The sequence below is a fragment of the Bos indicus genome, chromosome 2 (genome assembly GCF_029378745.1).
Source record: "Bos indicus isolate NIAB-ARS_2022 breed Sahiwal x Tharparkar chromosome 2, NIAB-ARS_B.indTharparkar_mat_pri_1.0, whole genome shotgun sequence".
Lineage (NCBI taxonomy): Eukaryota > Metazoa > Chordata > Mammalia > Artiodactyla > Bovidae > Bos > Bos indicus.
The window spans coordinates 121,785,461-121,804,493 of NC_091761.1; the positions used below are offsets into that span (position 1 = coordinate 121,785,461).

General features: G+C 52.4%; 1 protein-coding gene across 8 annotated transcripts in view; it reads left to right on the top strand.

Moving 5' to 3' along the window:
• The window catches only part of COL16A1 (collagen type XVI alpha 1 chain), a 56,134-nt gene extending 44,644 nt beyond the window's left edge, over positions 1-11,490 (top strand). For all 8 annotated transcript variants that reach the window (XM_070774590.1, XM_070774614.1, XM_070774623.1 and 5 more), the window contains 15 exons: positions 1,192-1,263; positions 1,447-1,500; positions 2,106-2,150; positions 2,359-2,403; positions 2,710-2,763; positions 3,175-3,228; positions 5,208-5,258; positions 5,558-5,647; positions 7,116-7,151; positions 7,724-7,768; positions 8,643-8,831; positions 9,193-9,259; positions 9,970-10,146; positions 10,319-10,396; positions 11,138-11,490. In XM_070774590.1, the coding sequence (XP_070630691.1) occupies positions 1,192-1,263; positions 1,447-1,500; positions 2,106-2,150; positions 2,359-2,403; positions 2,710-2,763; positions 3,175-3,228; positions 5,208-5,258; positions 5,558-5,647; positions 7,116-7,151; positions 7,724-7,768; positions 8,643-8,831; positions 9,193-9,259; positions 9,970-10,146; positions 10,319-10,396; positions 11,138-11,340 (1,260 nt within the window). In that variant the 3' untranslated portion in view covers positions 11,341-11,490. The remainder of the gene's footprint in view (positions 1-1,191; positions 1,264-1,446; positions 1,501-2,105; positions 2,151-2,358; positions 2,404-2,709; positions 2,764-3,174; positions 3,229-5,207; positions 5,259-5,557; positions 5,648-7,115; positions 7,152-7,723; positions 7,769-8,642; positions 8,832-9,192; positions 9,260-9,969; positions 10,147-10,318; positions 10,397-11,137) is intronic.
• Positions 11,491-19,033: the final 7,543 nt, after the last annotated feature.

The following is a 19,033-nucleotide window of genomic DNA, read 5'->3' on the forward strand; positions in this document are numbered from 1 at the left end:
TAAACAAACAAATATGCAAGTGGAGCTTCTCTGGCTAAGCAAGGGGTAGACCCACCCCTGGGTCTCCACTTTGTGCCCCCAGCCCCTCCAGAGTCCTCCAGGAGCCCCCAGGCTCTGAGAAGTAGTTTGAAAGCCACTAGTCCATTTGACGGAGAAGGCAATGGCACCCTACTCCAGTACTCTTGCCTGGCAAATCCCATGGATGGAGGAGCCTGGTAGGCTGCAGTCCATGGGGTTGCTAAGAGTCAGACACGACTGAGCGACTTCATTTTCACTTTTCACTCTCAAGCATTGGAGAAGGAAATGGCAACCCACACCAGTGTTCTTGCCTGGGGAATCCCAGGGACGAGGGGAGCCTGGTGGGCTGCCATCTATGGGGTCGCACAGAGTCAGACACGACTGAAGCGACTTAGCAGCAGCAGCAGCAGCAGTCCATTTGATAAAGTCTAGTATAGCGTTCAGTGTCCTCCCCCAATCTAACTCTTCCAGCCTCCTCCCCACCCCTGCCATCATACAGGCTAGACCAGGCATGTCACCCCCTCCAAATCTTTATCCTTCTCTGAAGTCCCCAGTGGCACACCCTTTCCCCCTTCTCCAACTGCCCAAATCCCAGCCACCCTTCAGAGCCCAGTGCCTGCGGACTCCTCTGTGACACTTTCCCTGACCGCCGACCACCCCCCAACCCTGTCCCTCCCCAGCAGAGTGAGCTGCGCCCTCTTCTGGACACCCAGTTCCCCTCGGAACGCCCAGGGCCCCTGACTCATAGAGCACAGGGACTGTTGCACTGCCCTTCGTTGTCATGGGTCTGTGATCCTCACTGGACTGTGAGCTCCTCGGGGACAGGAGCCACCCTTGTTCCATCTGGGGGACCAGAGGCCCAGCCTGCATTACCGAGCACCTGGCAGGCCAGTCGGTCAGCCCTGGGGAAGGTGCTGGACTGAGCAGGCTCTGTCCCTTTCTCGTGGAGCAGTGCAGAAAGGGGATGCTCTGTAGATGAAGACAGATCTTCTTGGGCAAGTGATATGTGGGATACAGCCAGTTAGACCAGAACCGAACTGGGATTTGAAGCCAGCTGTCCTGACTTCCAGTAGCCACCAGCCCCTGTGGCCCAGGGTCCCTTCTCCTGCTGGTGTGTCCAGGGGAGGGAGAGGGACAAGGTCCTGCTGACTTTGTTGGGGGGCTCGTTTCCAGGGCAGTGAAGGGATTCGAGGCCCATCAGGTCTGCCTGGTCCCCCTGGACCACCAGGATCTCCCGGGATTCAGGTGAGTGTGTCATAGCCTGACAGATGGGGTGTGGATGTGTATGTGTGTGTGTGTATGTGTGTGTGTTTAGGGGCGGGAGTGGGATGAGGGGTGGATGGGATGGAGAGGGTGGCAGGGCTGGTCAGGCTCCCGCCTCCAAGGGCTCCAGCGCAACATGCAGAAGTGCCTTTTCCTCGTTTCCAGGGCCCCGCCGGTCTGGATGGTCTGGATGGGAAGGATGGCAAACCCGGCTTGAGGGTGAGACGTGGGCCCAGGAGGGCACCCCTTTCCTTCTCCTTCCTTCCCCAAGAGCCAAAGCCAAGGGAACCCTGATGAAGGGAGTTGAATCTCATCCCCCACACTGCTTTCAGGAGGTGCCCCCACCTTCCCTCAGTCTGCATCTCACTGCACCCCACTTCTCTGAAGGCCCCAGAGCCCCCTCGTTTCTCCATTCTTCCGGTTGGCCTTAACCAGGTTGGATGTCCTGGCAGGCCGTGAAGGCAGTAAATTTACACCCAGAAGCTCAATCAACTAAGAAACTAGGCTGGGCATCAGAAAGAACAGGCTGCACACACGGAGGGACCAGGGCAGCCCTGGCTCCTTGAGCCTGGTTTTACTGGGGTATCTGAAAAGGAGGGGGCCATGGCAAAGGGCAGAACATCAAGGTCAACTGCCTTCTGTACCCAAAAGAAGGAAAACAGGTTCAGAGAGGGGCCAGGATTCACTCAGGGTGCACAGCCAAGTCGGACCCTCCATCCTGGGAGAGCTGGGGGAGGGGCTGAAGAAAGGCGGAGACAGTGGTGAATGAGTGGGCACAAGCTGGACAAAGCTCCTGTCTCTGTGCCCCTGGTCTCTTTCCCTAGGGGGACCCTGGTCCTGCTGGCCCTCCCGGACTCATGGGACCCCCGGTAAGCTGAGCTGCGGGGAGGGGCTGGGAACTGAGAGGTTCCAAAGCTGGGTAGGTGCCTTTGTGGGCGGGGCAGCTCGCATCCATGTCCCCTGGGGACTGAGTTAATGACTTTGGGTGGGTTTAACTTGTTTGACCCGGGGAGGGAAGAGTGAGAAGTGGCCTCTGCTTGAGCCGAGGGACGTGGCAGCTCCTGCTTTGTCTTCCAGGGCTTCAAGGGAAAACCCGGCCATCCTGGCCTCCCAGGACAGAAGGTAAGGACCTGGTGACTTCCGCCCATCAGGTTTTCTCGGCTCTTCTCAAGGCTCGACCCCGAGCAGATGGGTCAGCCTAGCTGGAGTGGACAGGCCACCTGACCCTTGACTGAGATGCCATTCCAGCATCCAGGCCTTCTGAGGCCACTGGTGCCTGGCAGACCGGGTCAGGGCTTTGCCATCTGCCAGCCTTAGGGCATCAGGGGGCCACCAGCATGTGGCAGGACCCCTCTGATGTGGGATCAGTTGGGGGTGGCAGAGCCAAGTGGCAAACTGGTGAGCCCCAGATGCCCCTCTCTCCTCCAGGGCGACTGTGGAAAGCCAGGCCCCCAGGGCAGCAGTGGCCGGCCCGGAGCAGAGGTAAGGGCCCAGGGTCTACGCATGCTGCCTTTAGACAGCCCTGGGTTCTGCTGAGTCCTGAATGCTGCCCCTTCCTCCCTCCTCCCTGGCAAGGTGGCCGCCTCCTCTGCTTGGCCTTCTGGGGGAGGTTTTCCCCAACTCTGCACATCTTGACCTTCCCCTCTTAAGGCTTATAACTGGCTCCTGCCCCTATGGGCTGCTAACCTACAAAGGCCTGGTCTCTGCTTCCCCCTCCAACCATACTCACGGGTAGGGCTGGTCCCGTAGGGCTTAGACCTAGAGGCCAGGGCTCAGCGTGGTTCCTCTGGCCATTGGTGTGTCCCATCTGCTCTGCTCCATCCTCTCCTGCCTAACAGCCTGTGTGTCTGAGTCTGTATCTGTGTCATTTCTTCCTCTTTCTGGCTCCTGCAGGGTGAGCCTGGTGCCATGGGACCCCAGGGAAGACCCGGCCCCCCTGGCCATGTTGTGAGTTGACCTGTTTTAGTTTCTGTCTCTCTAAGAGTTTGGATTGCATTGGGCTGGGTGGTGGTGGTGGTGGGCAAGCTGATGATGACTTGAAAGAACTGACTGCAGGAGCAGCACCAGCCATATAGAACCAGAAGGGGCTCTGGGCTCACCCCATCCAGCAGTTCCCCGGCTCTGTGCCATTTTCATATTTTCTGGGCACATTCGAGTTTGCTTATCAAACAAACATCATTCGGTTATTCAACAAATAATTATTGAGCACCTGCTCCATGCCAGGCAGTGTTCCAAGCCCTGGGCTATGGCAGTGAGTAAGGTAGAATGGTCCCCCGATCCCAGAACTTCCACACGGGTACAGCATGTTGATGGGTTTGGAGGGACCAGGTGGTGATGTGATGTCCTGGGGAGGGCTGGGAGGCGACTTCCCTGGAGAAGTGGTCTTTGAGCAGGGGCCCAAATAACATGCAGCAGCCAGCTATTGAGCCGACTGGGGGAGGAGTGTCCAGGCAGGGGTGTAGCTGCTGCAGAGAGCCTGAGACAGGCAGGGCACGGGGGAGTGGAGTTTGAGAAGGGCGTGAGTGGGGATGGGAAGGCTGAGCTGGGAGAGGTTGTGGTGCAGATGGTGGAAGACCTCAGGGCAGGAGGGGGAGGACGTGCAAGTGGAAGCAGAGATGTCAGTGGACGGGGGGTGGCGCTGGAGCGGGGGGCAGTGGACCCATCCCGCAAGTGTTTGGAGGTAGAGGACTTGCTAATGACCCAGATGGCAAAGGGGCAGGAGGCGGCAGGAGAGGGATCGAGGATGACTCCTGTTTGGCTCGGGCAGCCGGGTGAGTGGGTGGTGTGTTTACTGACAAAGGGTGACTTGGAGAGGAGGTTTATGAAATAATGGCTTTCCCTTCTCCTTGATGCGTCTGTAACGCAGATGTCTGCCAATGGGTGCCTTTGATCAGTGTGACGGCTCTGAGCTGGTGGGGTTCCAGAGAGAAGGGAATACACTAGCCGTCCGCTTTCCAGAAGGCTTTTGGAAATGTTAAAAATAGATCAGGACCCCACAACAAGAACTCTTGGGGCCTCATTACTGTTTTTATGGCTCTCAAGGGATCCAGATACCTTGCACTGGGGACCCCAGGTCTAGCCCTGTCTGCCCCGGTTCCACATCAGAGATGAAAGAAAGAGTCACACACTCTGAATTGTGGAGACTCACTAGGGGGCTGGGGTGTGCAGGGCTCCTCTTCCCACCTCCGCCCATCCAGCTCAGCCCTCTGCTGAGGGCTGGCCACTCCTGCCCTGGGAGGCTTCAGATGAGAACAGAGCCTGTGCCTCCAGAACTTTCCATCTGTGAGTACAGAGGAAGGTGCTCCGAGAGAGACCCACGTGTCCCCGTTGGTTCAGAGGAAGTGTCGTTCTGACCAGGGAGGTGACGTGTGAGCTGGGCCTCCAGGGCGGGATGTGGAGAGATGGGGCAGGTGGGAGCCATCCTGTGCAGTTGAGGTTCGTCACCCCCCAGTGATGGGTGAGCGGCAGGAGACCAGGGAGCTAGGGGCTTATCTGCGAGGATGTTGGGGTTGGAGCTGAGCCCCTCTCCCTCACCTGCCTCTGCACAGAGACAAGCTCCTGGTTTCTGCTCTCCCCACAGAACAGAAGGAAGGCGGCAGGGTGGGGGCTGTTAGGGGTCCTCAGAAGACATCCAGGCCCAGGTGCCATGTGCTTCACTCCCTTGCGCTTGGCTCTGGCTCCCAGATCATTCCCTCTGTGCAGGCCCCAGTTGCACCACTCGGCAAGCAGCAGGTGTGAGCATCCTGTGTGCCCAGGGATCCCTAGGCACAGATCAAATGCAAGAGTAGATGGAAGAAAGACCCAGGGAAGAGAATGGAGCTGCCGTAACCAAGTTCAGGGCTTGTTCCTGCGGTTGGTCCCTTGCCACCTCCTGGGGCCTCGTTACTGGAGCCTCTTTCCAACCCACTGACTTCGTCTCCCTTTAGGGGCCACCGGGGCCTCCAGGCCAGCCAGGCCCAGCTGGGATCTCTGCAGTGGTGAGTGCCGTGCTCCTCCTCGCGTCCCTCCCTCCCCGGTGTTTGTCCCTGCGTGTCCCTGTCCCCACTCCTTCCCTCTTGTAAGCCTCTCCTGCCTCCAGTCAATCTCCCTAACTGGCTTGGGGTGAAGACCTTTGGAGAAGCCCGGAGGCTACCCCGGGGTCCTTCCCCAAGTTCAGGCAGCGCCACCTCCCCTGCTGGGGCCTTGGAATTGGGGACAGGGTCCCTTGTGCTCAGTGTCTGCCTCTGGCTCTGTGGGGTTCACTCTTCCCTCCCGCCATCTCCATCTTTTTCTCTAGGGCCCAAAAGGAGACCGTGGAGCCACTGGAGAAAGGGGCCTTTTAGGTCTTCCAGGCCAACCTGGCCCCCCTGGACACCCTGGTCCCCCGGTAAGACCCCACCTCTTAGGGCTCAGCCCCGGGGGAAAGGGCCAGTGAACCTTGTCAGTTGCACACAGTCCTGCACTTCGGAGGTCTCTGGGGAAGGAGGGGTGTTCAGCACCACGATGGCAGCTTGGAGTTTGTGCCTGAGGATCGCATCCTATTTGGAATAAAGGACAAGCTGTACAAGCCAGCACTGGGCCAGCCACGCAGCAGACGGCTGCCTCTGACCTAGCACTCACGTGCACATCCCTCCTCGAGGTGTCGGATGGGGAAACTGCTCCCTGTTCCACCCCTGTCCCCTCCCCAGGGGAGCTGGTTGGTCGCATAGAAAACCTGTAAACGTCAGACACCCAAACGCAGTGTTATTGCTGGAGCTCTCCCAGCAACTCTGAAACCACTCCTTAGTGCCAGTTAGCATGTATACCCAGAGCTGCGATACACTGGTCCCTGACACTGGCCTCAATGGTGACCTACATGCCTGACATGTTGTCATTCAGTCTGTACTGCAACCCTATTTAATAGGTCTGATTGTCCCTGTTTTACAGACAAAGGAACCAAGGCTCAGCAAGGTTGAGTAGATTGCCCAGAGTCACACAGCTATTAAGTATTAAGAGGCTGCCTGACTCCAGAACTTGGGTCCGGAGCCACTCTGCCATACTCCCTCTTTCAGAGGTTCCAAACAGGTGGACCACATCAGGTGGAACTGACTGCCAGGCTCAGGGATGAAAAATCTCCCAGGCGACTGAGGCAGGGACCCAGGTCTCCTAGCCCTCAGGCTGGGGTGCTTTCCACCCAAGCAGACTTCCTTCTGTGGGGACAAGAGCAATGCCCATGGGGCTGGTGCCCTGAAACGGAGGGGATGACTCCAACCAATCTGCCAAGAGGCTCGAGTCTTGCCGCCCACTCCTCTGATTCCTGCCATGGGCCCTGGGCAGGCAGGTCCCATCAGTCTTCCGTCCCTCCTACCTACAGGCTAAGAACCTCCAGAGTCCCCTGATGAATCTGCCTTGCAAGCATAGATTCCTCTTCCCCAGTGTTTCACTAGAAGTGAGCAGGTCCCAGGGGGCAGCCTCTCCTGTCTTGGGGAAGGAGTGGACACTGAGGCTCCCTTGGCCAAACTCTGGGACTTCATCAAGGTCAGAGGTTCACAGGTTCACAACCTTCATTCAGCAAACACTGAACATACACTCAGAGCCAGGAAACGTGCGAGATGCCAAGATCTCAAGCAAAGAGCAGGGAAAATGCAATCTGCTGTTCCCTCCCAGAGCTCAGTCGGGGGGTGGCTGGGGCCAGGCTGGAGCATGGCATGGGGTCTGAGTGTCCACAGCCTGTGCCTAGAGTGTCGGGGGGAGGTGGGGAGGATTGTGGCTCCCAGGTGGAATGGGGGCTGGCCACGCCTAGTGGGCGATGTGAGGCATGAAATGCCACGCTGGGTTGGGGCTCATCACAAGCTCCATCGCTCTCTGCTCCCCAGGGTGAACCCGGCATGGATGGCGCAGCTGGCAAAGAGGTACCGTTGTGCTGGGCTTCTCATTTTCTCTCGGGGATGCTGCTTTTAGCTCCTGGCTTTGCCCTGACCCCTCTTCATTCACTTGGTAAATGCTCCCTGTATGTACAGACCGTCTCTGGACGGATATACAGGCAACTGGTGCCCTTGTTATTACAGGAGAGAAGCTGGGGACTAGGAAGAAGGATGAGAGTGAGCCTTGTTTTTCACTCTCCTTTTTTTTAAACCATATATCTGGTCCAAAAAAACCAATGATAATAATAAAGTCCAAATAAACATCTCCTGGGGGCCAGCTCTTGTCAGGCCTTCCCTTTCATTCTGACTTCTCACCTCTCTCTGTCTGTGACAAGGGACCCACCTAGCACAATCATATGAGGCCACGTCCTGGAAACATAATTCTCCCTTCCCGCTGTCCACGCTGTTGGCAGGGAGGTTCTCGTCCTTTCTCGCACAGAACTCAGTAGGACAAGGTTTGGGGGCCTAACGCTTTGGAAGGTCCTTTCATGACCCCTGTTTCGCCTGGATGGTTTGGACATGCTGCCCAGACTTCACCCCTGACTTCTGCTTTCTTCTAGGGACCCCCTGGAAAACAGGGACTCTATGGACCCCCAGGTCCAAAGGTGAGTTGGGCTCTGGCTGGGTTTGAGAGGAGCAGCTCATGAGTTGATGAAGCCCAGCCCGAAGCTCTGACTTTAGCCATGGAGAGGAGACACAGCAAGGCCAGTGGGCAGGGAAGAGAAGTGGGCGGGACTTGGAGCAACCTTGTCTCTGAACACTTCTCACGTGGGGCTGTCCCAAGGTTCTTAGCTATGGTGGGAAGAATGGAACCCTCGTGTTCATTCACTCCTGATTGATTCATGCATTCATTCTGCGAGCATCCGCTTGGCTTTACTCACCTGCCAGGCCCTCTGTCCTAGCCTTGGGCCCGGTGCCCACTTAGTCCAGTCACACTTACACTGGAGCCTGTTGGGTTTTAGATGCAGTGCTACGGAATCAGAGGGAGGGAGCGATCCACTCAGCCTGGGGCGTCGGGGAGGTTGCACAGAGAACAGGGACCTTACAGCCGAGTGGGAGGAGGATACTGGGGAGAGGGAAGGCATTCCAGGCAGGGAGGACGAAGACACATGGCTGAGTCAGAACTATAACCAGCAAGGCGTGGCTGGAAGCACCCGGGCAGGAAAACGAGGCTGGAGAAGACATAGTCGGGATCCCATCATGATGGCCTGGAATGCCCGGCCGAGGAATTAAACCTTTATGCTGAGGGCAACTGGGAGACATGGAAATTTCTCAGCAGGGAGTAAGAACATGAAAACCATTCTTTAAAAGGACTGCTTTGGGGGCAGAGACACGGGGCAGCCTGTCAAGATGCTGTGATCCAGAGGGAGATGCTGGGGGCTGCGTGTGGCACTGAAGCCGGGGCAGACCCTTGAGACACTGTGAGATAAACTTGACGGCTCTTGGCAATGTTGGACTGTGAGACTTCCTGTCCTCTAGGGTGACCCGGGGCCTTCAGGACAGAAGGGCCAGGCAGGAGAGAAGGGAAGAGCTGGCATGCCTGGCGGGCCCGGCAAGAGTGGCTCCATGGGACCTGCGGGGCCACCGGGTCCTGCAGGAGAGAGAGGCCACCCTGGATCTCCGGGGCCTGCGGGGAGCCCCGGATTGCCCGGGGTGCCCGGCTCCATGGTAAGGAGGAGGCTGGCCACCAGGGGCACTGGTCCCACAGAGCAGGTGTGCGAGGTAGAGCGCACACCATTTTAGAAGCTCCTATTGATGCTCTACAGAAGAGCGTGACCCCCATATGGATGGTTCTTAACTGTGTGGGAGAGTGGGGAGGGGGAGACCCTTTCCCTAGGAAGATGCACAAAATGTTTTCTTCCACTTTAGGGGGTCAGGACATTGGCTTCAGTGTCTGTGGGAGGCTTCTGGGACCTTTGTTCCCCAGCCGCCGCCCCCCCCATCCTTTATTCCCATGAAATCTATTCCCAGGAGAGATGAGCCCCAGACTTGAAAGTGTGATTGAGGCAGGTTTCTTCTCTTTCCTCAGGGAGACATGGTGAATTATGATGAAATCAAGAGGTTCATCAGACAAGAGATCATTAAAATGTTTGATGGTAATTGGCAGCTGAACTGGCTGGCAGTGGGTGCTGTTTGCCCTTCCCAGCTGCTTCTCCACCCCACCCCAGCCTCCTTTCCCTTAAAGTATCCACCCCCCTACTTACCTCGCTCCCCTACTTACAGGCATCTGTTCAATTAGACTTCAGCCTTTCCTCTCACCTGCTCTGTTCAGAGACAAAATGATTCCCTTCTGCCCCCCACCCCAAGCCCCCACTGAAGCAGAGGAGACAGACAAGAAAATTGATATCAAATGAGTCTGCAGAGAGTCTAAATAGAGGGGCGCACAGCAGCCTTAAGATGGCTGGCGTGGTTTCATTTTCAGCTTTTTCTCCTGTTGATTTGTTCATCCAACATCAATAAGCTAGGGACTAGGGAAAACATGGACCCTTCCAGAAGGGGGCTAGGCATCTTGCTTGGGAAGCAGACCTTGAATGCCAAGCAAGGAGTCTGGACTTTATTCTGAAGCCGGTGTGGACTAATGAAGGCTGCTGGAGAAAAGAGATGCTGGAATCAGATCTGGGCTTCAGGAAGATCACTGTGGGGAGCGATGTGGGGGAGAGGGCACAGGCGACCATTTAAGAGATCCACCTGTGTGTTCCTTGCTCTGACGTCCCTCTGAAGAATGGCTGTCTTGGACTCTACGCTGGCAGCCTGTCGTTCTGAGTGCCCAGGGTGCCCTGTGACCTGTCCCTGTCCTTTCTTACAGAGAGGATGGCTTACTACACCTCCAGGATGCAGTTTCCCATGGAGATGGCAGCAGCTCCAGGGCGACCAGGGCCCCCAGGGAAGGATGGTCCCCCAGGCCGGCCAGGCTCCCCGGGATCACCGGGACTCCCCGGTCAGATTGGCAGAGAAGGACGGCAGGGCTTGCCCGGGATGAGAGGTAGGTCTGCCCTCTGGGTACATGCCTGGTTCTTGGGGGCACACAGAAGCATTGCACAAGGTCTGTTGTGAATCAAGTGTTTGCGTGTATATGTGTGTTTCAAATAATCTGACCAGGTAGATCATTTTTCTACTCCAGGATGGGACGTCTTATCTTATTTCTTTTGTTTCAGGGTTGCCTGGTACCAAAGGTGAAAAGGGAGACATCGGTGTTGGCATCGCAGGAGAAATTGGTCTTCCTGGCCCCCCAGGTAGGAAAAGTCAGTCTCGGAGACTGCGAATCTGGAACGGCTGAGAGCTCCTTTCTTGATGTTCTTGCCATAGCATAGTTGTGTAGCGTCCCAAATAACCATAGGCCTATCAACCAGCATTTATAGTAATGACACTGAGTATAAGAGACTCTACTAGGGCATGGGTGTGTACGTGTGTGTGCGTTGGTGGGGCAGGAGTGTTGAGGGTTAGGTGGGACATCCCGTGCCTGTTCTCAAGTCCTAACGTGGCCGAGCGTGACAGAGTGGAAGAGAGTCGGATGTGGTGGGGCCAGGGAATGCAAGCTTAGGTCCCGCTCATCATCTTACTGGCTATATTACCTGGACAAGCCTAAGAGAGAAATGACTGAAGTTTGATAGCCTGGTTCTGAGATGTAGCTTCACCACATGGCAGGTGTGTGACCTCTCTGAGCCTGTGTCCTCATCTCCAAAATGAGATAATAGTTTCTTTCTCATGGAGTCGTTGTGACGATTCAATGAATAATGCAGAGAAAGCACTTGGCTTCTGCTTGGCAGGTGGAAACTGAATAAAATTAGCCAGTGGTATTATTGTCACTGTTCTGTCAATGTCAGGATCAGATCAAGTCTTCATGAAAATATGGTGTAGCTGGAGAAATAGTCATCAGATGTAAGGTATTGCTATTATTTACCATGACTGTTATTTCTTCTTTTCTTATGACCTGGGTTTCCTGATCCCCCTTCTCTGACTCCTTCCTGCCTTAGGTCCCCAGGGTCCTCCAGGGTACGGCAAGATGGGTGCGACTGGGCCGATGGGCCAGCAAGGCATTCCTGGCATCCCCGGTCCCCCAGGCCCCATAGGCCCGCCGGGCAAGACCGGCCACTGTAACCCCTCTGACTGCTTTGGGGCCATGCCGATGGAGCAACAGTACCCGCCCATGAAAAACATGAAGGGACCTTTCGGCTGAAATCGCCATTTCCATCGGATGAAGGGCTCCATTGGGAACAAATGGCTCCAACTTTATAGGACTCTGGATGGGTTGTGAATGTTTGAGATTTTTTTTAATTGCTATTAATATTTTTTTATCAATAAAGAAATAAAACTATCTGCAATCTCAGTGCCGCTGGGGTTTCTCTGGGGCTGCAGCTGCATCTCTGTCATCTTCTTCTTACCATTCGGTCCCAGGATCAAAAGGGGGCATCTCCTTCATTGCCTGTGGTCAACCAGTAAAGCTGTGGAATGCTGCTGTAGAGAGGGTCCCCAGCTCAGCTCTCCTCTCCGATACTTCTGAGTCATCCTTTGGTCCTCTGAACCACATGTTCTATCCTTCATGGCACACTTCTCCAAGTCAGAGAGAGGGCATTGCTCAACCCCTTCTCATGAATGAACCAAAAGCAGTTTGAAGACCTCTTTCCAGCTCATAGAGGCCACTCCCTATTTTCTTCCTTAAAAGAGATGGGTGTCTGGTACCCCCACCCACCCTCTGGGGTGTGACCCAAAGCTCCATCCAGGATGCACCTTGAGAATTGCCACTTGGTGCTAAGGTACATTCATCTATCTGCCTGACAGCTCTTCCAAGCAAGCACACTCTCTTCTTGCCGCTCCAGTAATTCCATGATTAGAAAAGTCTGTGCGAACAGGAGGAAAGATAAGGTGGCAGCCCTGGGCCCAGGGAAGCAGGGAGTGCTTCTCCGGGAAATGACATGAAAATTCCTTCCTGTACCGATGGAGGACCCTCTCACCCGCCCTCTTGGACTCCACACGGCATCCTTCTGTTATTCTTTGTTAATCTAGCACGTGGAGTGATTTTTCTGTACATCTTTAGCCCTAGGCCTTCAGAAAGAGGTTACATCAGTGCAAAGGGATCACGGGACGCCACAATAAGATCTGAGTTCATGGGCCTCCAAGTCCACTGGGACTCTGGTGATCCATCTGCTGCCTCCTTCTCCATTTGTAAAAAGGCTCAGAAGAAGAAGAAAAAAAGAAAGATGAATATTATAGAAACATTCTATCTCAGACTTCTTCCTTTTCTGCTTTTCAGATCTCTTGATCCTGATGGGATGCCTACCTTGTGAGAAAGCGATAGGGCACATCCAGGGGGACTTCCAGAGAAAGCCTTTTTACTGGCTCCAGCTTTCTGGACGGTTTATTCAAGTTGGATAAACTTCAAAGGGATCACAGAGCAGGCTGAGAAATGTACCTGAAGTCCAGATGCTTATCCAAACTGCCTGAAGCTTTCAAACTGGCTGTCAAACCTCTCCAGAGCTGGCATTTCCAGCACGGTTTTGAAAATGCTCTTCCCCTGTCGAGCCCCAAATGCCAAGAGCTTTTCAGAACCTTTGACCTATTTTTTTTCCTGCCGGGAGCAGAAAGGTGTGCCAGTGACAAGAGAAATGAAATAAGGCAAACTCTTGAGGCTGCCAAGTGTCTCACATGATACTTTTAGATAAAGGAGGAGCCAGTTCTTATTTGATCTCTCACCAGCAATTCTCAGTTAACCCTAATTTCAACATAAAACATGAAAAAGCAAACTCATCCTCTTCGCATGGAAGTAGCAGCCAGTTTTTGACAGTGGACAAGGACAGATGTTAAAGTGCTCCCATCAGAAGGCCAGCTTCTTTTCAACCCAATCTGTGAAGCACTAACTGATGATGAGCTTCACAATAAAAAGCGTGTTGGCACGAGTAGAAAGAAAGAGAAGCAAGGACCAGCTGTTGAACTGAGCAGGTTGGCTTTGAAGGCCAGAGGGGGGAAACCGCTATGAGGAAACATCAAACCCATCCCCTCTGAGGACCACCAGGGAATCGATCCTTACAGAGTAAATGACGCTTTCTTCTCTTTTCTCCTCGAGTCAAATCATACTACTCTTCAGGGGATCCTACAACAGGCTAGGTTTAAGCCTTCATGATTTGAGTGCTTGTCTCCCTGGAGTTGGAAATTGCTGTATTTTCTTGGACCATGAAGAACCAGATGGGAAGCTGAATTTTATAGTCTCTTCTGTTACTGTGGTCAGCAAAAAAAAAAAATCATGGATTTTGCTCATAAGTAGGAGCTGGGTACGGTGAAGGCACTGGCAACCCACTCCAGTACTCTTGCCTGGAAAATCCCATGGACGGAGGAGCCTGGTAGGCTGCAGTTCATAGGGTTGCTACGAGTCAGACACCACTGAGTGACTTCACTTTGACTTTTCACTTTCATGCATTGGAGAAGGAAATGGCAACCCACTCCAGTGTTCTTGCTTGGAGGATCCCAGGGACGGGGGAGCCTGGTGGGCTGCTGTCTATGGGGTTGCATGGAGTTGGACACGACTGAAGTGACTTAGCAGCAGCAGCAGCAGCAACAGCAGCAGCAGCAAGAGCTGGGTAAGCTTTTAGGGAAAGGCAGGAGCGGTGTGCACCTTCCCCTTCTTTCAGGGAGCTCGCTCACATTCCTGCCTGTCTTCATTTCTTAGCTTATTTATTTCAGGTTTTGAAGGCAACACACAGATCATTCGGATTGGCAATTGATGAGTCCATTTCCACTTTCTATTTTGTGCCGGGAGCAGTATCAGGCTCTGGGGATTCAGAGGCAACCTAGACAGATAGGGCCACGCCCACACAGTGTCTTGGGGTGTAGGGGGGGGTAGACAGCAGAGTTAAACAAACAGCTACAGTAACATGGGGTGATGGGGCAGTACCAGGCACCAGGGGAGCACAGAGCTGAGAGACCTAACCCTGTCTAGACAGAGATCGATGTAGGCAGAGGGAACGCCGTGTGCCAAGGTCCAGAGATGACTGGGGGCAGCACACTGAGTGATGAGAGACAGGGAGTGTGGTTGGAATGTGGAGTGTGATGGAGGGAGGGAGACGATGGGAAGCCAGGGTTTCATATGAGGCTGTGTTGAGTCAGCTTTGCATAACAGGGAATCCTTAATTTGAGAACCCCTCTCAAATTTGAGTGAGAGGGAGAAAAGGCTGCTGCCTGTTTATTCTGCAGAGAAAAATCCCCAAATCTGATGTCTTCTGGAACTGAAATCTTTTCTGTCATAATATTTTCCATTGTCACCCGAATTTAACAGAATCTGTTTAGACTCTTCACATGTGGTCCATTAACCCCCTCTGAGACTAAATCTTTTTGTCATTGTCCTGAATAGCTTATGGGACGAGAACGTATCAATGTAGCTTCCATATGATCTCATAATGAAAGGGGTGTGTGGCCAAACTGCCACGTCTGCTGTTCTCATTTTTCTGTTGGTTCTGTGGAAAGCTACAAATCACCCTCTGCTCCAAGGCATGCAACTGGAATTTAAATTTTGGAACTGAATCTAGTCAGAATCAAAGAGAATTAATTCCATAATAATTAAGTGGGTATCGGTATTCCTTCTCAGTAAGCAATACTGGAGCTTGGTGTTGAACCAGGATGCCTAGAGGGAATGATGTGTCTCTAGGGGTGGTGATATTTTCATGGATGGTCCTTCCATTACTAAGCTCTGCCTCACCTCTCATGGGTCAATCATGGGGCTCCTATGAACTCAGGAAAGTACTCTGTGCTCCAAAAAAGGGCTGGAATCCAAGTTTCCCCCTTTGGCTAAAGCTGAAACAAAAACAGGAACTTCTCCACCCACCTCTGTCTGCCTCAGGTAGCTGAGGTTTTGGAAACGAGTTGATTGTTTTTCAGTCTTTGGAAGCTCCTGACCTCCATTTTACCCAGCCCTCTCCAAAATAAACACCCCTGGGCCTGCTGCAGGTCCGCAGAGGCGCAGCACTGGACTTGGCTTTGGCTGGTCTCCGACTGCCTGAGAGATGATTTGGATACCCTTGCCCCCAGATAGCACAGACATCCAAAGAACGTCCTCCTATGAGCCCTTTGCTGGGCAGAGGGAGCTGGGGTGTGAAATTCTCATAGCTTAATCCTCAGCGCCTAGAACACAGCCTGACAAGTGGTGGGAGTGCAACAGGTTGTTATGCTTGTGGAACAAAATTAGTGCGTCTCACACTGCCCCAGTTTGCAGGCCAGGTGTCACTATTCTCTCTCCCTTCACCTTCAGCCCAGACTGCAGGGCTTCCTTCTTTGGGAGATCTTGCAGTTCGACTCCACTAATTGTTTTGGACTGTGCATGTAGGGGGCGGTGGTGATTTACAAAGGAAAGAAGACCAACTAACTACTAAGTACCGATGAGTTAAGTTTGCGGACCTGGCTTCAAATCTGCCTTCTCCATTTCCTTTTGATAGCTGGGAAGTAACTTAGCTGCTCTTAGCCTCAGCTCCTCATTATAGAAGGGTAACAGTATGTCAAAGGATTGTGATGAAAATTGAGGCAATATATTGTACTTAGCACAAAGCTTGACATGTAGCAAGCATTCCTTACAGAATACTATTACTACTGATAACTATTAATAGTCATTGAACTCAGCCAAGGCACTAGGGATAGAAGAGTGAATAAGGAAAAGGACAATCCTACAGTATACGTGTAAACTTCAAAGAGGACAATTCAAGTAGTGACAAGTGTTATGAAAAAATAAGACATTGCGGTATTATAGATGAGTAGAATGGGTGTTGGGGGGGCGCTGTTACTTTTTTAAAGACTTATCTATTGGCTGTGCTGGGTCTTCATTGCTGTACGCAGGCTTTCTCTAGTTGCAGTGAGTGGGGGCTACTCTCCAGCTGGGGTGCACAGGCTTCTCATTGCAGGGGCTTCTGTTGCGGAGCACAGCTTCTAGGCGCGTGGGCTTCAGTAGTTGTGGCTCCTGGGTTCTGGAGGGCTGGCTCAGCAGTTGTGGCGCACGGGCTTAGTTTCTCCGCAGCACGTGGTATCTTCCCAGACTTGGGAATCGAACCCATGTCCCCCGCATTGGCAGGCAGATTCTTAACCACTGGACCACCAGAGAAGCCCCAATGCTACTTTAGATCTGGTGTCAATGTCCCCACCCCCACCACCCAAAGAAGTGAGATTTGAACTGAGACCCAGATGGCAAGGAGAAGCTAGCCAGTGAAGAGCCAGTGGAAGAACATTCCAGGCAGAAGGAACTGCTAATCCAAAATCTAGAGGTGGGAATGAGCTTGGTACGTTCCAGGGGTGGAGACCAGGCCAGGACAATTGGGAGTGACATGAGGACCACAGTGGTGGGAAGAGGGGCTGAAGACACAGGCAGGGTCTTGGTTACAGAGGGCCAGAAATGCTATCAGGATGAGTACAGTTACAGATGTTCCTGTAAGAGTTATTGGAAGCCTCTGGAGAAGTTTAAGCCCAGGAATGACATGATCTTATTTACATTTAAGACAATTATTCCGGCTGCCCTGTGAAAAACAGAATGTGGGGGAAGGAGTGAAAGCAGGGACACTGATCAGGAAGCTATGGTCATGGTCCAGGCCACAGATGATGGTGTCTCAGACGAGGGTGAATGTGCCAACTTGGTCTACTTTTGAGCTGCAGCACATGAAAGTGGGAGGGTGTGTGGAGAAACAGAGGTCGCACAAGGGTGATTCTCGGTTTCAGGCCTGAGAGACCGGGTGGATTTTCAGGGGGAGGAGTGAGTTTGGGGAAAATTATCAAAGAGAACTCTGAAGCAGGAAGGCTAGAATACAGCACAGTGACAGTACCAAGTGCAGAGGGAGGCAGGCAAGAGCATGGGTAACTCTGGAGCTGGTGGGGATGTGGGAGGGTTACGTGAAGGATGGGATTGGAATTGAGTTGTTGTTTTTTAATTTACTTATTTAATTAACTGCGTCAGGTCTCAGTTGTGGCATGCAGGCTCCGTAGTCGCTGCATGCTGGCTTAGTTACCCCACGAGGTATGGGGGACCTTAGTTTCCCAACCAGGGATAGAACCTGTGTCTCCTGCATCAGAAGGTAGATTCTTAACTACTGGACAACCAGGGAAGTCTCTAAAACTGAGCTTAGAAGGACTGGACTTGGGAGGGCTGCTGGTTGGGTGAAAGGAGTGGTCTGAACACAAGTCTTGTCTGAACACAAGTCTGGGCATGAATAGGTGCCATAAACTCATTATTTCAGATCTCTTTATATACTCGTTTCTGACAGCAGAGGAAACTGAGACTCAGAAATTAAATGACTTGCCTGAGATCATAGAGTTAGAAAGTGGTAAAATCAAGATTCCCCATTCCAAAGAAAGGGGGCTGAATGGTGGAACTGAACATAGGAGTACAGGACAGCAGACAAACGGGGGCTGTAAGACATAAGGTGTAAAGGTGAGGCTGGTCAAATTGTGAAGGGTCTAGTGTGCTGCAATGAACAGGCTGGACCTTATTTTGTAGATGTAGATGAAGACAAGCCATTGTACGTTCTCCAGTGGGCTAGGAGCATGATCAGCACTGTGATTTTGGAAAGTGCTGGCTGTCGACTGAAAAAAAAAAGCAAAACATGAGAAGCAAAACATGAGCGCTGTGAGTTGTTTTATTTGGGGCAAAATGAGGACAATAGTCTGGGAGAAAGCATTTCAGATATTTCTGAGAAACTGCTTGGAAGTGGTAGGAGGCAGGTCAGTATATATGTGATTTTGGTGAAAGGGGAATACATGTAATCAAGCCCATATATTTCGCAGAACGTGTCTGCCAGTGACGAGAGGCAGATGTCACCATGGAGGATTTCAGTTCTTTTATAGGTACGAGGCGATGCAAGAATGGGGCTCATAACATTGTCTCCTGAAAATACCTAACTAACTGAAGACCTATTCTGCCAGTTTTCCCCAGAGCACAGAATGCCTCATTACAAATTTCCATGTTTAAATCCTTTCAGGGATGTTGAAGGTCAGCAGCAGCAATGGCTCATAATTTGATCCTTTGTAGAGATAAAGGACAAGTGCCAATTTGCAGGTGACAACGGCTCAATGGCCAAAAGTGACACCACCTCGTAACACTATTAATTATTTTTAAAAATACAGGTTCTGGAGATACAATGGCAAGCAAAATCAGACACAAGCTGTGCCATACAGGACTAACAAATTAATCAAATAAGCATGCAAACAAGTGGAGAGCCTAAACCACAAAGAAGCAAATACATGACTGTGAGGTCTTTGTCAACTAAAAAAATGCTTAGACTTGTGAGTCAAGTTTTATTTGGGGGCAAAATGAGGACTGCAGCCTAGGAGAGAGCACCTCAGATAGCTCTGAAAGACTGCTCCAAAGAGGCAGTGGGGGAAGGTCAATACATAAGATTGTGGTAAAGGGAGAGTTCAGTGCACTTGTGAGCTTACTTCACATAAGGTTTTCTGCTAATCACGAGGAAATGATGTCACCATCAAGGGATTTAGAGCCTTTCTAGATATGAGGAGATGCAAGGATTGGGATCATAAAATCAGTTCCTTAAAATATCTAACTGTCTAAAGACCCGTTTCATCAGTTTCCCTGGAGCACAGAGTGCCTCCCTCTCCACCCCATATTCCCTTTGGGGAGTGTTGAAGGTCAGCAGCTGCAGCAGCACAGGCAGAAGGCAAGGGCCCTTGTTGGTGCAGTTCAGTCACTGGCAAAAGCTCTTGGCAAGAGCCAATTTGTAGTTGACATCTCTTAATAACCAGGATTTTACTTACATTGGGGATCAGTCCTCAACACTTTCCTGATGAAACCTGGGGCATCCACTGACCCCAGTTCTAGGCTACACTCTGCCCGTAAGCCATAGTGAACTAGGGCAGGTCACTGGACCTAGTTCTCCATTTATGAAACAAGTCAG